This window comes from Rhinichthys klamathensis, unplaced genomic scaffold (genome assembly GCF_029890125.1).
Source record: "Rhinichthys klamathensis goyatoka isolate OS25496 unplaced genomic scaffold, OSU_Roscu_1.1 h1tg000132l_1, whole genome shotgun sequence".
In the NCBI taxonomy this organism is placed as follows: domain Eukaryota; kingdom Metazoa; phylum Chordata; class Actinopteri; order Cypriniformes; family Leuciscidae; genus Rhinichthys; species Rhinichthys klamathensis.
Window position 1 is genome coordinate 304689 of NW_026606667.1, and position 15905 is coordinate 320593.

Below are 15905 nucleotides of genomic sequence, written 5' to 3' on the forward strand. Positions count from 1 at the left end.
GTTAAAAAAGTGAAATCATAATCAGCCTCCCCTTTAGCATTTGAGAAGGACAATCTGACTCTCACTGTTGTAAATTACGTGAGCGTTTCAGATCAGAAATGCAAGCCGCCTGCTAAATAAAACATCTGTTGCCATTCTTTACAGCATGTGCTGACACACATGTTGAATATTGCTCACATTAAGCCATCAAAGTGAACATTTTAGGAGAAAAATCACATTTTTGAAGTGGGTCCACTTTCACTTTCTTCTATGATATGATGCTGTGAGTGTAACAAAATGACCTCTTTTTCCTCAAAATGCTAAATAGAGTTTCATGGCTAGTAGAAATATTTATTTTTGAATTCACTCATTGCCAGGTGTGGGTGTATAATTCTCTGCCTAATGATATCCAGCGATCGTGTGCGTCGTCTAAGAACACAAACAAGGACATTATAGTTAGCCAAAGCTAAAAGGAAGATGGAAACTAGAATAAAATACATTCTCATGCTTACAAAACGAAATGAAATAAACATATCCATGTAGTAAATGATATATAGCATATTATAAATTAAAAACTTTTTTTATTAAACATGATATGGTAATAAAACTACAGTTGGGAACAGAATTCACAGGATTTACATTTTTTCCCCTTTATAGATACAGTTTTTTTGTAATCACTTTTGTTTGTTTTACACACTTTTCAAAAGTCTTAGTAGTATTATGCTTTGAACAGATCATCACATATTTTCAATTGACTTCTACTGTATACACAAAATCACCACTGTCTCTACCTACATTTTAACAAAACTGTCTCACCTACACCGTGATTTTACCAAGTAAGACATGCTCCATATTTTGTTGATCCTGGAACAGCATTCCTAACCCTATCCATACCCCTAAACCTAACTCTACTCATAACTGATCCCCAATATCAGAGGGAAATGATAAGTGAATAACACTGATGTTGAAGCACCAAACCTGGTTGTGTAAACGTATACATTTTGATGTTTGCATTACATATCCAGCTCCATATGTGTGTTTTTCTGCTGTAGTAAACTTGCTCTGAAGCTCACCGGATACACAGCACTGCACTCGTGATGAAGCGCTCGGGTCTGTGAAACACGAGTCACGATAAAAGAGCTCAAAGACTTGCAGAAGCAAGTTAACATGCTTCAGCTAATGAATTTTCATCTCACATTTGCTTTTGATCGGGTATGTTTAGGGTTTAGTGTAGGTGGAACGTTGTTTTTAAACGCGATACGCATTCATTTTTTTGAGCTCTCAGCCTCTCACCGGACTTTTAATTTCCGAACTGCTGTGATGTGTATAACATCCAACATAATAAAACACTGACGGATTCACTTTCTGTTTCGAATAACATGCTTTTAGCGACACTCAATGGATATTTGTGTTGTGGAAAAAAGTAGCAGCGTAATATCATTTTGCATGACTTTCATTTAAAGTAATATACTCACATAGTGCAGTAAACTTAACTTTTAATTGACATTTTTCTTAATTTTATTACATTTGATAACATTATTAAATCCGACAAATTTTAATGGTACTTGTAGATACCTTTTTCAGACCTTGATGGATAGAGTTGAGTGGTGCATTTTAGAACTTGAGAATATACATAATACATAATTTATGATATCCTTACATTTGAAAGCCATTAAAATAAGAATTATTGATGGGATATATCGATATATATTGTGTTTAGTCATATGATCCCACATTAAATTTCACTATATATTTGCAATATAATGTGGGAGGGACAATGGAATTTAACAGATTATGTTTTTGTTTTCACACAAAACCCCTTGCAATCACAGCTGTTGAAGATTACTGCCAAATTATCTCAGATGATAAACACTACATACAAAAAATGTAGAAAAAAGAGGAACCGGTCCATGACTGTGTGTACAGGAGATCTACCAAACGCCTCCTTTCTCTAAAAATTTAAAAATGCACAACATTTTCCTTAAGAATATACTAAAGCTAAAAGCAAAACAAAATCAAAAGCTAAACAAATAACAAAAGCTATCAATCATAGTGTGAAAATAACTAAAACTGAACCATGTTGGTATGAATAATTGAAAATTAAATTAAAACTACATTCAAAACTAATAACCAAATGTCATGTGATTGATCTGCTGAAAGAACAAATGTCAGTTGTTTTGAGCATGTGATCTTTATTTCCTCGAATTATTATCCGGATGAAGATGAAACTGCGAGGACAGGGGTTTTCAATCTGCACACGGAAAACAAGAGAACACTTTCTTTAGTTCAGGCTTTATTTACTGTCATATTACTGTACTTTCCCCATAAATATTTTTGTTTAAATGTACAGTAGTGTGTATTTGATGCAAACTTCTCTTTTGTGTGTGTGTGTGTGTGCAGATGAGCCGAGCATGTGCTACTATTACGACGGCGACGGCGTCTGTGAAGACTTCGAGCGGGAGACAGGAGTGAAGGACTGTGGCTTGTATACGCCGAACGGGTTTCTGGACCAGTGGGCCACCACAGTGGAAGTGTCCCATGAAGATAGGCTGTACTGCCCAGCCGACGTGGCTGCAGGGTATCCCGCTATCACTAAGGTTTGTGTCCACCTTCAGCCTTAAGATGCATTCACACCGCCAGCGATGGATGTGTTAAGAGTTTATGAGGAGGCCAGTCACGGCCGTCTGTGCATTACATCACTGTGCTGACTTTGCATTGCCAGCGGTTGCTCAAATTAACAATTCGATATGTTGTTATAAATTGGGGTCAGTTTGAATTCTAGGTAACACTTTATATTACGACCCGCAAACAACTGCGTAAGTAAACCGAAATTACGGTGTACGTTTCTGTAATTATAGTGTACTTCCGTGTAAGTATAATGGAACAATATGTTAAGTTTTGGGTAATAAAGGGGTAACAAGCGCCACTTTAATTTACAGCCCGCAGGAGTTACACTTAGTATGTAACAATACGAAACAACACTATTTGCACAGTAATTACAGAGAAAGGTACTCTTATTAAAAAAAAAAAAAAAAAAAAAAAAAAACGTTTTACACAGTATATTTGCCCTGACATTTAAGTGTCATTGCAATACAATGTGACTAGGCCTAAGTACTACATGGTACGTTCTAAATTAAAATCATAGCAGAAACTAATTTTTTTGGCTTAACGTTAAGTAGTTTAGTAAGAAAAGCTAATAAATTCAATTTTTATCATACTGTGCTTACATACAGCCATATATATATACACGTTTAGTTGGTAACGCTTCCTTTTACTGTACAGTACTTACAGTGTACTTACAGTGTACTTACCTAGAAAGTACTGGCTAATATAAGGTAAGTACATGGGTTAGGGGTAGGTTCAGGGTTAGTACCTAGTTATTACCCAGTAATTGTAATTACTAAAATAAGTACCGAGCATGTACATAGGTAACTGGACTGTAAAAGGAAGCGTTACTGTTTAATTTACAACCACCAGATGTCAAAATTACCCTGTAACTACACTGCACAAGAACATATTTTGCCAGAAATGTGATAATAACTTTTATATATAACAGACGTACAATTTTTGCCTGGAATATATTAACAGAATAGGTACCTGTTAGTTTTAAAATAATTACATTATAAATAAATAATTTGCTTGTATATCTGGTCGTACCCCTTTATTACCCAACACTTAACATATTGTTCCCTTATACTTACACGGAAGTACACTATAATTACAGAAACGTACACCGTAATTTCGGTTTACTTACAAAGTTGTTTGCGGGTCGTAATATAAAGTGTTACCGAATTCTCTTTAGATGCTTTGAACATTCATGGACGAGCGACAGTCTTTTCACCTGCTATCTGATGCATGTCGCTCACAAAAAAAGCAAAAGAAAATGCAGACACCCTTAAATCAACACCATACATTTTTTCTTATATACTATCATGCATGAATGTATTAAATACAGTATATTATAGGCTAGGGCTGTGCTCAGAATATCGATACAACGATATATCGTCATGAACTCCTGGCGATACGCGTATCGATACAGCAGCTGCCGTATCGATACTTTTGTGCTTTTGAATGTAGCCAATTCAGGGCTCCAATTTCGGCGCAGGTATTGCGCATAATTTGAATAATTCCCGCAGTTTATAATGCGGGAAATTCCCGGAAACATTGATTCACTTTAGCATGTAGGTTGTAGTATTATTAAATGAATCCACACAGATTATAAAATCAAATCAGTCATTTTAAAACTTTCTGTGAGACGCAATTTCACAAACAGCGTGAGTTCAATGCAGTGCTGCGTCTCTCTCTCTCTCGTCTCGGGCAAGCGTCCAGCGCTGCAGCCGGTGAAACTACACGCTCACGGTTAGGAGTCGGGACATGACGGAATATTCACTTGCATAATCGGGCCATCGTGACTAAAGTTTACCATTTGCATGTCTTTAAGTCTTACCAGTTTAAACATTCAAACGATTTTAAACTATTCAGTACTTGCGCGCTCTCTGAGAGTTGGTTTTCTCTGCGTGCACATAGACTAGAGTAAAGCCGCCTCACATACAGCTCGCGAGATTATATCGCTTTAACAGACTAAAACACGCAAAATGCTGTAAAAAATTTCGTTCTTGGTAAGTATCCTCTAAACACAGTTGGTTATGTCTTAAATAACCATAAAGGTTTTTAACAGAAACGGCAATTCCCCGGTTGTGATGAAGTTAAGCGAGATATTCTGCTGTCACTCTCTTAACCCTGAGCATGTCAATCAATTGTTGTTTCTGCATAAAAATTTGAAAATGTAATCATTTAAAATGATTTCAACGTAGAAGAAATTACTTTGTTTGGTGCACATTCCAACACTTAAGACCTGTTAAATACTAGGTGTTTAAAAGAGTTTGAGAAAACTAAGTTAAATTTAAGTTGTTACCGTTTTTGCTTTTATGGAATGTTTTAAGTTTTGTTTAGTCATTGAGCCGTGTAGACATGCTTCAGTGTCACTATAACTGTCATTTCAGTTATTGAGGCAGACTTTAAAAGCAGAAGGAAGAGCCATTCTAAGCTTTTTTATTCATTTAACTCATCGTTTTTCAGTTATCACAACTGTTATAACACTGGTTATTCAATAAGCAGATATTACTGTTACTAAACTCAGCTCAAAAGAAATTTAAATTCCAAATTGATCCATATCGTGATACATATCGTATCGTGGCTTTAGTATCGTGATACGTATCGTATCGTGACATTGTTGGTGATACACAGCCCTAGTATATTATGAAAAAAAAAAAAAAAAGTTTTGTGCAAAATAGTCTAAAACTATTCTAGACTTGACATGAAATAGTTTAAAAAAAATTTTTTTTTCTTTAAATGGAAAAGTTTACTTGACTTTTACGTGACATATTATATATTTTTCATATGTGTTTTTGTTGAGTATCACATATGATCCATCAGGCTTTTGGGGAGCGTTCATCTCTCAATCATCATTGCATTATATGTTTTGCCCTCCACAATAAAAACTAAACAGAATCGATCATAAAACTAAGCATTGAAACATCATCTTGCTGTTTATTTTTTTTGATTGTGGAGGGCAAAACATATAATGCAATCAATGCAATGATGATTGAGAGACGCACAAATAAACCTCACTCAAAAGCCTGATGGATCATATTTCATACTAAACTCACATAAAAAAATGATAAATGAACAGTCAAGTAAACAATAAGGCATGTGGCAGATTGTGAGCTGGTTTTTCTGCACACTTTGGCCTTTTGGAAATCTTTTGCAAAAGATGGTCCTTTTCATGTAAGAACATTGGCTTTCCACAAATACTTGCCTCAGTTCCTTCCGTACGACTGGAGATAAAATCTCCAAAGCTGAGTGGACCGTAAAGATGTCTGCGAAATTACACGCCGACCTCGGTGTCGTACAGCCCTTGTGCACAATGTCCCGGCCGGTTTCCTTCCTAGAACACACAGTGTAAATTTTGCTGAGGAATGGCTGTTTCCTAAAATGACCAATAAATAAACATTTCCAATAAGTAGAATATATTCTGAACATGTTTCCGTGGGTCGATCCATTTCATTCATACTCTTAAAGAGTATATATTTATATAAACATGTCTATACATTAATATTCTTCATTTTTACATATTGCTTTACAATGCAAAATGTGCCAATTGGAGTAATTACAGTTATTGAAAGAATTACAGCTATTGTCCAAAAAGCCTTCTCAGGAAATACTGTCCGAAATAAAATATTTACAAGCTCAGATTATGAATATGGAAGAGTAATTGTTAATCCAAGGGTTATGAACAGTGAGTGTGAAACCCGAAACAAGATAACTACTTTAATTGAAACTGTAGCTTGTCAAGCTACTCATAATTTACGTGACATGACGTAGAAGACAGATCACTGACTATCCACTGGAATCTCTGTGATTAATTGGTATTAAATGTTAATTAGAGTTCAAATGGATGAAAATGGGCTAGTGTTACTGTATATGACCTAAATCAAGAGCATCTCTTCCAGGCCACACAGAAGAAAAGACGTTGTGTTCTCTCTTGTTGTAAGACACTCAGGCGGTCTTTAAAATGTCAGGTGGGGAGCAGAGACGTTACAGTGTGTAAGTCTTTCAGTGAATAAAAATGACCTAAAGATTGGTTTGTTCTTCCTGGCAAATAGACTTAGACTCTTCCTCCCCTTCTGCACTCGTCTTCTCTTGTCTTCTGAAAACATCCCAGCAGATCCCTATCGGCTACGCTCCTTTCCCTACAGGGGTGAGCGGGCACTTGAAGGTATACGGGACATGTCCAAACCCTTCTGAAGGGGAGGACACAACAACCAGCCGAAGAAAACAAAACAACACAAGCGTTCAAAGCTTTAAGTGTCACCCCCCTTTTTTTTTTAATAGACACGAAAATGCACATTTCGACCTTAAATGGCTGTAATTCAAGAATGCTTTGGAATATAGACGTAAGATTGGTCTTGTTTTAAAGAAGACATTTGGCAGATTTTTGTAGAAGTGAAAAAAATTAAGAAAGTGAAACAGAAAAAAAGTTATAGAAGTTTGAGTTTATGAAAATGTACAATGTAAAAAATGTAATTATTCATATTTTATATAAAATATACATTTTCAAAAACCTGGGCGACTCTAAAATTGCAACAAAAAAAATCAAAGCCAAAAATCTGAACAAGTTGTGTTTCAAATTTTAGGTTGATATCTCAAAAAATGAGCTTTTAGTGAGATTTTGTTTGGGCGCAGTACTGAACGCTTCCACTAGGGCACAACCAGTCTCCATTACTGCCCATATAAGGACGCCTCCATTTCCACATGTGTTTTGAGTGATCTGAACCATTATTTCCACAATTTTCATACAATTTATGAAGTAAACATCCTATTCAGAAGTAATATGAGAAGTTTGGCAGATTTTGATATGAATTCAACCTCTAAGAAACACATAAAAAGAACACGCATGTGCGTTATAGCTCGCTGCCACATCACAAATGGTAAATCTATCATTTTTTTCTTTATATTTAAAAAAAAATCTGACCTTTTTTTCTAAAATAATTGAATGGATGCTATCTTTTGAACTCTTGGCATGAAAACAAACTGAGGTTTCTACCCTTCTTTCATGATTTTTCATGTTCATCACTATTTCAAAATAAAGGTCTAAACACGCCTTAGGAGTATGCAAATATTCTTGTTGCAAATTGATAAATTACGGCTCCTCTGTAATTTATTTTGAAAATCAATCACCAAATATGGAAACTAGAGATTGTAAGCTTTCAAATGATATATAGTTTGTCAAGATTAGTTTAGGTTTAGTATAGGATATTACTGTTTTAAAAATGTAATGGATTTGGGCCCACCGGTGGGCCGGTGACACTTAAATAGCCCTGGCCGACGCGCCTTGGGTTGTGTTGACTTCAGACCGCACTACAGACGGCAGATGGCACTCAGAGTCAGATGAGGATAAAGACATGTGTGCTACATGTTTAACACATCTAATATTGGTATATTAACACACAAAAAGCCCATTTTTAGATAAAAAAAACTATTATAACTAAGATATGTATATTTAAATGAAACTCTTTGATGTTAAATATAGCTTTATAAACATTATCATAAGCATTTAAAAAAAAATGCATCATTGTAGTGTCTCAGTATCTCTTGACAAGTTAAGATTTCTAAAAACATGCACATTAATAATATAGATAACAATGCGTTTATTCAATTTGAACTTGATTTATTTTCCCATTTATCATTCATTTTGATGGCATTATTCGTGCCATTCTGAATAGGGTATGGGCACATCCCTATTTTGCATAATAATAGCATGCAATGTGTGTGCTACTCGTATTTTGTTACCTCAGTGATGTAAAAACGACTATAATTTGGCCAGTGTTTGCAGTTGCTTTTATATATAGACCATGGTTTCATAAATACAACAGTGTGTGTTTAAAAAGCATAGGAAGAAAGTCTTCGGGTTGTTACACAGACCAGCTAATCGAGCATCGGAATTACTGCTGAATTATTTAAATAATTACCTGCTCCTAATTTTTCCTGTCTCCTGGGCAATCTGCTACCGGGATCATTTGAGGTACTTCTTACACCTGGCCAAGCACAAATGGGACTCCGCTGTAATAATGCTTGAACAGAACATCTTGTTCATGTAGTGGCACCATTAGGATTCTGCTTTTAGCTGACGCTGGTCTGGAGGGAATTCACCAGTTAACAGTAAGTAAGCACATGTTAGCATAGCGAGGTCACATAATGCAGCCAGCTGATCCCTAAGGCGCCCATGTTCCTCAACGAGCGCTGACGCAAACTCCATTGCCCTGGAGGCGTAATGACGGCATACAGGAGAGCATTGTGCTGCTGGAGTCTGCGTGTGAACAGACTCCACCGCAAAACGCTGGCAAGGTCTTGAAAGGTGGGAGGGTCAGATGAGTCACGCCCATTTCTTGTTGGGTCACTAATCGTCTTCAATGCCGCAATGTGGCAAGATAACTTTGTGCAGTCATCTCTGTGCAACTAAAAAAGAGGCGCCATTGATTCCTGTAGCTCAACCAGTAGAGCATGGCACTGGGAATGCCAAGGTCATCGGTTCGATTCCCAGGGAATGCATGTAATGATAGAATGCATACATTAAATGCGACGGATAAAAGTGTCTGCCAGATGCATAAATGTAATGATTTGCCATATACTGTTGACTCTTCTCCTGCTTCAATTATTCCAGATGGTTTCCCCATTAAAGACTGGACTTTAAAAGGCAACCTCCATTTACACTGCTGGCTGTTAACATGTCAGGGTTTTTGGAAGCCTGTTGAACTAGGGCTGTTTATGTGATGTGGAGTTAGCTCACAGACGGGAGTCCTCTTGGGAAGCCATTGGCCAACCACACATTTTCCTTGTTTGCCCACAGAGGCAAGAGCCAACGCTTCAGGCCTGACACCCTAGACGAAGCCATACCCGGTGCAGTCCTAGTCCCAGTTATGAGATCAGGGCTGTCATAAAGCATCTGGGAGAAGTTGATATGGCTGAGGTTGCACTCCCAACACATTTCCCTTATTCTGTGAGCACTTTTGTGGCAGATTTTTGAGCCTTGCTGCATGGCTAACAAAGGATGTTACCTCACATGGCGAATGTTGCGCTGGGTTCCCTCATGTTGGGATGGTGGTTTGAACCTCACAAAGGTCCCTCAATAAATAGCTTGCAGATGTTAATTGGCTAGTTGGCAAAGCCTCGTCTTTTTTGTCCCAATTTTGCTGGAAAAACAAGTTCAAGTTTATCCAATGTGGGCAGGGAAAATAAACAAGAAAATATGCAAATATATTCCAAATAAGAAACATTCATTTCCCCTTGAAATGGTTTGTGTGTGTGTGCAGAGGAAAGTTCTTTAGCAATAGTAGAGTTGAAAGTCTTTAAGCTTGGAAAACAAAGACAAAATGCCTCTAAATGTTCACAGTGACTCAAGAAGCCAAAAGTGGCTCATTTTTAAATAGTTAGCATGAACAACTGCTCAGTTGCACTTTTCATACATATCACCTTGCAGCAGATCGAGAGAAACGCTTCTCCTTTGAGGGATCTTGCAAAAGAAATGATTTTTCCCTCAAAAAATGCATTTTTGCTCAGACAAAATGACACTTAATACCTAAAAAAACCAAGTTTCTGGTTCATTTAAGCCGCACTGTTAAAGGGGGAATTCACCACTGGCAAGATGAGCTTTAATAAAAAATGGTCTGTCTATGCAAGAAACTACATTACTAGAGAAAACAGAGAAAATTCATTTTTTGCCAAAAACTTCAACACCCATTCTGCACTTTTGATTTTGGAACCGACTCTTTGTTGATCTGACTGTCAATTGGCGGGAATACAAAAATGCGGAAGTTCGATCTGCAGTTTTAGCAAAAGATGTCAAAAGTCTTTGCTTAAATGCCTAAAAAATTATGCATTTCGTGTCATCCGATGGACTTTTGCTGGCAAATACTGTAAATGGGGATATCTGGGTCCAGGCAACACAGAACAGGAGTGCATGTTGTTCATTTAAAAATACTACCGACAGTGTAACAATACAAAGCTTGGTTGCAAATCTGCAAACTAATCCTTTAGTCAAGTGATCCAGGGGCTGATTTGTTTCCAACCCGCACAGTTGAATGTGTTTTTCTTGCATTGAGAAGCGTGGGTTCCTCTGAGAATTGAGGTTTGCGGTGACTGAGCACTTTGTTTTACCTTTGCAGAGGACACCTGTTGGATATCCACATCGTTTCTGAAGGATTGTTGAAAACACGCTCTCTTTTGGTGCAGCAAACATGGACACTGGTGAACTTTGACAGGCCTGAATCATTGGCTTAGTTCACATTAGGGGTGGAAGATCTTCCCAAAATTACATATCACAATCTTATAACAAACAATCACAATCCACGATCTGAATCCCGATCTGCCCAATTTTGAGATGTTCCAGACTGGAACAAGCCCATGGACTTTGACTATAAAATTTGCACAATTCAAAACGCAGTATTGCATTAAACAATCAGTTGTCAAAATATTCATACATTGATTCTTATTAAAATACTAAAGTTATTCAGTCAAGATCAGTGAGTGAATTTGTCTTTGTCTTTTGTTTAACATTAATGACAGGTATTTGCATTAGGCTTTAAGACCGAATGCATGGATCTAATATAATGACACATATCCGATTTCTTTCCCAACTGTTCATCCACTCAAGACATAACTGACTGTCTTAATATACTGTAAATACTTGCCATGCTCACCCTCTACATCATAAATTTATGAGAAGCAATAGGTCAACTGGTAGAATTTTACAACAGAGAATTAGAACAGAAAGGTACAATAAATCATTTGTACCAACAGCGATCAGATTATATAATGATCAAGTACATCGCAAGTTATCATAATTTTAGTCACTTGATAATATTATAATTTTTTTTAGTGTTAAATGTTGGATTGTGATTGTCAATTCTGCAGTATTGTCATCTCTTTTTGTGTTTATGTATTGTTTTTATGTTTTTAGAGAATTAGGGTGACCAGACGTCCCGTTTTTCCCGGGACAGTCCCGTATTTCAACTCTAATTTTAGTGTCCCGACTTATTATGAAAAAATCATGTTTTGTCCCGTATTTCATCGTTTATATATATTTTTATATATTATAGGTTTCGTTTTCGAAAGGCTACGTGAATATGTATGTATGTTATGTTCAGAACCGTGTAGCGCGCGCATGACAGAGAGGGAGAGAGCGAGAGACCTTGCGTGTGTGTGCCCGTGTAGCGTGCGAACGATAGAGAGGGAGAGAGCGAGAGACCTTGCTTGTGTGTGTGCTATAGTCCCCCCCCCCCCCCCCCCCCCCCCGGTTCTGTGTCGGTCCCGTATTCAACTCCGAGAAATCTGGTCACCCTATAGAGAATGTGTTGTGACAAGGGCGCGTAATGAATGACCACATGAATTTCCCCTTGTGGGATAATAAACTTCACCTTGACCTTGACCAAGACAGACATTTTGACATATTCCTGCATATATTTGATCATTTAGGCAATTCCTGAAACCCCAAGTATACTTTGCTCTTCCGTGTTCTGATCAGCCTCTTTTGCAGTTTAATACGCTTTTGATAACACTTTTTAAAATAAAGCATGTCCCGCAGTAGACTGCATTTTTACGACAGTCACGTTACGTGATTTGACTGATCTGGATGTTAAGTTTAGGCTTTTAATGAGAGGAGAAAGCACACTGCTTTAACGGAAAGAAACGGCATGCGGTACAATGATCATTTTATCTTGATTATCATTATCGTTGGAAGCCAAAATCGAAACCAAAATTTGGTTCATCCCACAGCTGTTAAATAGTTTTTTCAAATGCGTCATCACGCATGAAAGACACAAGAAATGGCCATCCAGTAGGCAGTCATTGCTGTAGTGTCGCATTATTATGAGGACATAAAAGATCACAATCTCTATGATTCACCTAAAAAGTAAATTGTGGACGTCTACAAGATCGATCACGGCATAAAATCGTTAAATTGCCCACCCCTAGTTCACGTTCATGCAATTTTTAATGAAGAAGAGGTAAATGTATTTGGCTTGCTGTCCATGATGGAGGGTTAAAGCTCAAGACTTCAACCCATAGGACCTCCTTGATTGTTTTTTGTGGCAACCAGCCAAGAAGGTGGAGTTGTGGTGGCGGAGGGATGCCGGAAGTAGGACAGAAGTAAGCAGTGGCGTATATGCCTGTTCATGCACTGATTGATCAGACTACATAAAACATGTCCCACCCGAACGTTTGTTAGGAATCCAGTGAGTCCATATGGAGCCTTTTAACGTCCACTGGAACCTGACAGTGTAGCCTCAACCGAACTTTTGCCGAGTTTTGCCCATGCAGTCTGAGGAGAGACGGCCTCCCCCTGTGGCTCCCAATGATTCTTCTCCATTTCCCTTTTATCTTAAGTGGTGATTTACAAACAAAATCTTGGGGTTTGGCTGTGGTTCTGTGTATATGTGTCTAGTAAGGTGGTGGTAGGGGAAACTACACAGCTGGTACACATTAGCTCTTGGACACAATTATCAAACCATCCCAGGCTTACTTTGTTTTCAGGAGTGACTGCTTGAGGTTGTTTGCTTGTAGTTAAATTCACATTGAAACATCTAGTTGCTGGGGTCGACCCTGGAGCTGGGTAATAAGTGCAGTTTTTTCCGCATGTCGCCTAACACGGCGTGGGACGTGGTGACAAACACATCCGCAATTACATCACAGCGCAGAGACTGGCCCGGCAAACCGCACCGAGTTGAACTTTGCAGCTGTCAGTGATCCACCTTACTGACAGGGCCAGCCTCACTGCACAAAAGATCTCAATTAAGTTTTCTTCAGATGGGTTTTCCTCAACCGGCTCCGAGCAATGAGTGTTGATTTTTCCAGCTCCTTTTATAATTTACAGCCTGTCCTCACATTCCAGTAACCTGTGGTTTGAGTCAATAAGTTGTAGATCATTTGTTTTATTGGTTTATTTAGCCCCTCATGCTGGGCTATTGGTGGGCCTTTCCTGGCGGTGGTGTAGTGGTTTTACAGTGATGTCACAGGCCTGCTATGCATCCGCAGGGAGACTTCCACCACCCACTGATAGGTAGCATTACTCCAATGATCTCATCAAATCAATGATAACTACACGTTATGAGCCCAGAAGCCAGTCTAAAGTGTTGCATCTTCCCTTGTGAAAAACAAGAACACTTTAGCATACTATTAAAAAAAGAGTACTTTTTAGAATAGACTTAAGTGCGAACTAAATGCAATCTGCCAAACTTTAGAGCGCTTTTGCTTCAGTTGTACTTATGCACTGCCGAATGTTCCAACAAGAAAACTAAAATATACTTTACTGTCATTCCTATTGAAACTGTTATGTCATGTATTTAAGTAAATTTGCAGTTATACATTTATAAAGATTGAAATTTAATTTTAGTACATTTATACACTTATGTTAGCTTTAAATGTAGCCTAGGAAAACCCAGACAACTTCCGGCAAATTTAGATTTGCTCTGAAAGTTAGTCTGGCAAAGAGCTCATTCAAGCCCATTTCCAATCCGTCGAAATCGAGGCACCAATCAGAAGCGTTGGGGCGGGCTTTACACGATGACGACAGCGCTGGGATTTTGAACATGATTTTGTAGCCTACATTACAAAGATGGATGCCGCCGTCGAACATCACTCGTTCCAATCAGCTATCGCGTCTGTTTTAAGCCATTTGAACGTTTCCTTTTAGTTAAAAACCGAGCAAAGAACAACACTCGGAGATGTTTCTCCCGCCGCTCTGCATACGTCATCTCCTTCATCGCTCTGATTGGGTTTAGGTCTATCCGCGACGGCCGTTGGTGACGCCCCTCTGGAAATGATTTGTCTATGACGCTTTGCCAGACCATAACTCAGTTACAACTGAGAATGCTCTGGTTTTAACCAGGCTACTTTAAATGTAAAATTGAACAACATTCCACAGCACTTAAGTACTTTACATGTGATTTAGTATGTTGGTCAACACTTGTGTACTTGTTTAAGGTATGGCAAAAGATTATTAAGACATAATGATTTAAAATGTACTTTTAAATTAACATTATTATAGTGTGCTTTTTAAAAGTGTACGTAAGTGTGTTTAGAAACATAGTCATGAAAGTGCACTCTCTTTAAGTACACTTAAGTGGCTTTTTATTTCATTAATATTGTATTGGGTTCACCTTTATTATAGGTGTCATTAACTACTATATACTTGTTTTGTACAATCTACTTATTGTGTTGATGTATTGCAAAACATTGTTCCTGCTGTTGAGGATAGGACAGGTTTAGGGATTGGTCAATTATTAGAGATCGACCGATATGGATTTTTTTTTATAACCGATACCAATAATACCAAAATACCTAATATATTAAACCGATATTTATTTATTGTTTTATTTCTGTTTTTGACAATTAATACAACAGCACTGAACTGAACAAACTGTTTAAAAGAAAAAAAAAACGATACCCGATTATGGGTAAATGCTTAAATATCGGGAAAAATATAGGTAAAACCGATTATCGGTTGATCTCTAGTAATTATTTATGTAATTAAAGAAATTAATTACATATGTCATTACATGCAGGTATTTTTCAATATAAGCACAATGTAAAAACATATATACACAGTAATTGAACTACATGTGCACATCCAATACAATTAAGCACACATCTTTTCCACAAAGGCTTTCCATTACACTAGCGTATCATGTTTATCCATTGGTTTAAAGGCTTTTTGCTTTGCACAAACATGGAAAAAGTGCATTCCGTGCATTCAGGGAAAAAAGTGCTACCTGCGGTTGTAATACTTGGAAATGCAATATGGCTTTATTCCTTGAGGGACCAGATCATACATGACACATCTACAGATCTCTTGGTCAGATGCTTCATTATTTTTCCGTGTGGTTTCCATAGTGTCTCCAATTACACGTATCATATTTCATATGGTCAGCAGATTGGGCGAAACATGGTGTCCTTGTCTAATGTCATGATGTGTACAGCTCTTTTTTAAGTGAGGTTTGATAAAATCACTTTCATTATATTCTCAAAACATTACACAATGCAGATTATTTTAGGGTAGATGCTGTTTTCTAGAGCTGTTCACCTACAGTATGTCTCTAACAAAACAACACTGATACCAGCCACATGCTTCCTCCTTACCAGTCAAATGGTGTCAAGATGTGTTAAAGACTGTAAACTTCATTTGGTCTTTGGCCCTTCATATTAACAGAGTAACAAACAGAAAAAGGCATAAAAAAGACTGTTAGGGAACTGCAGGGAAAGGGTATCCCCCGCCAAATATAAAAAATAAATAAAAATTAAATCGTGAAAATGCCGTTTCCTGTATTTTAGCTTTTGTAAAACCAGTAAACTACATTAAAAAAAAATTCCCA

The 15905-nt window shown here is 37.5% G+C and overlaps 1 protein-coding gene across 2 annotated transcripts in view; it reads left to right on the forward strand.

The window, feature by feature from the left end:
- pappaa (pregnancy-associated plasma protein A, pappalysin 1a) overlaps window positions 1-15905 on the forward strand; it is a 136858-nt gene that overhangs the window by 50391 nt on the left and 70562 nt on the right. For both annotated transcript variants that reach the window (XM_056256731.1, XM_056256732.1), the window contains exon 11: window positions 2380-2576. In XM_056256731.1, coding sequence (XP_056112706.1) covers window positions 2380-2576 — 197 coding nt within the window. The remainder of the gene's footprint in view (window positions 1-2379; window positions 2577-15905) is intronic.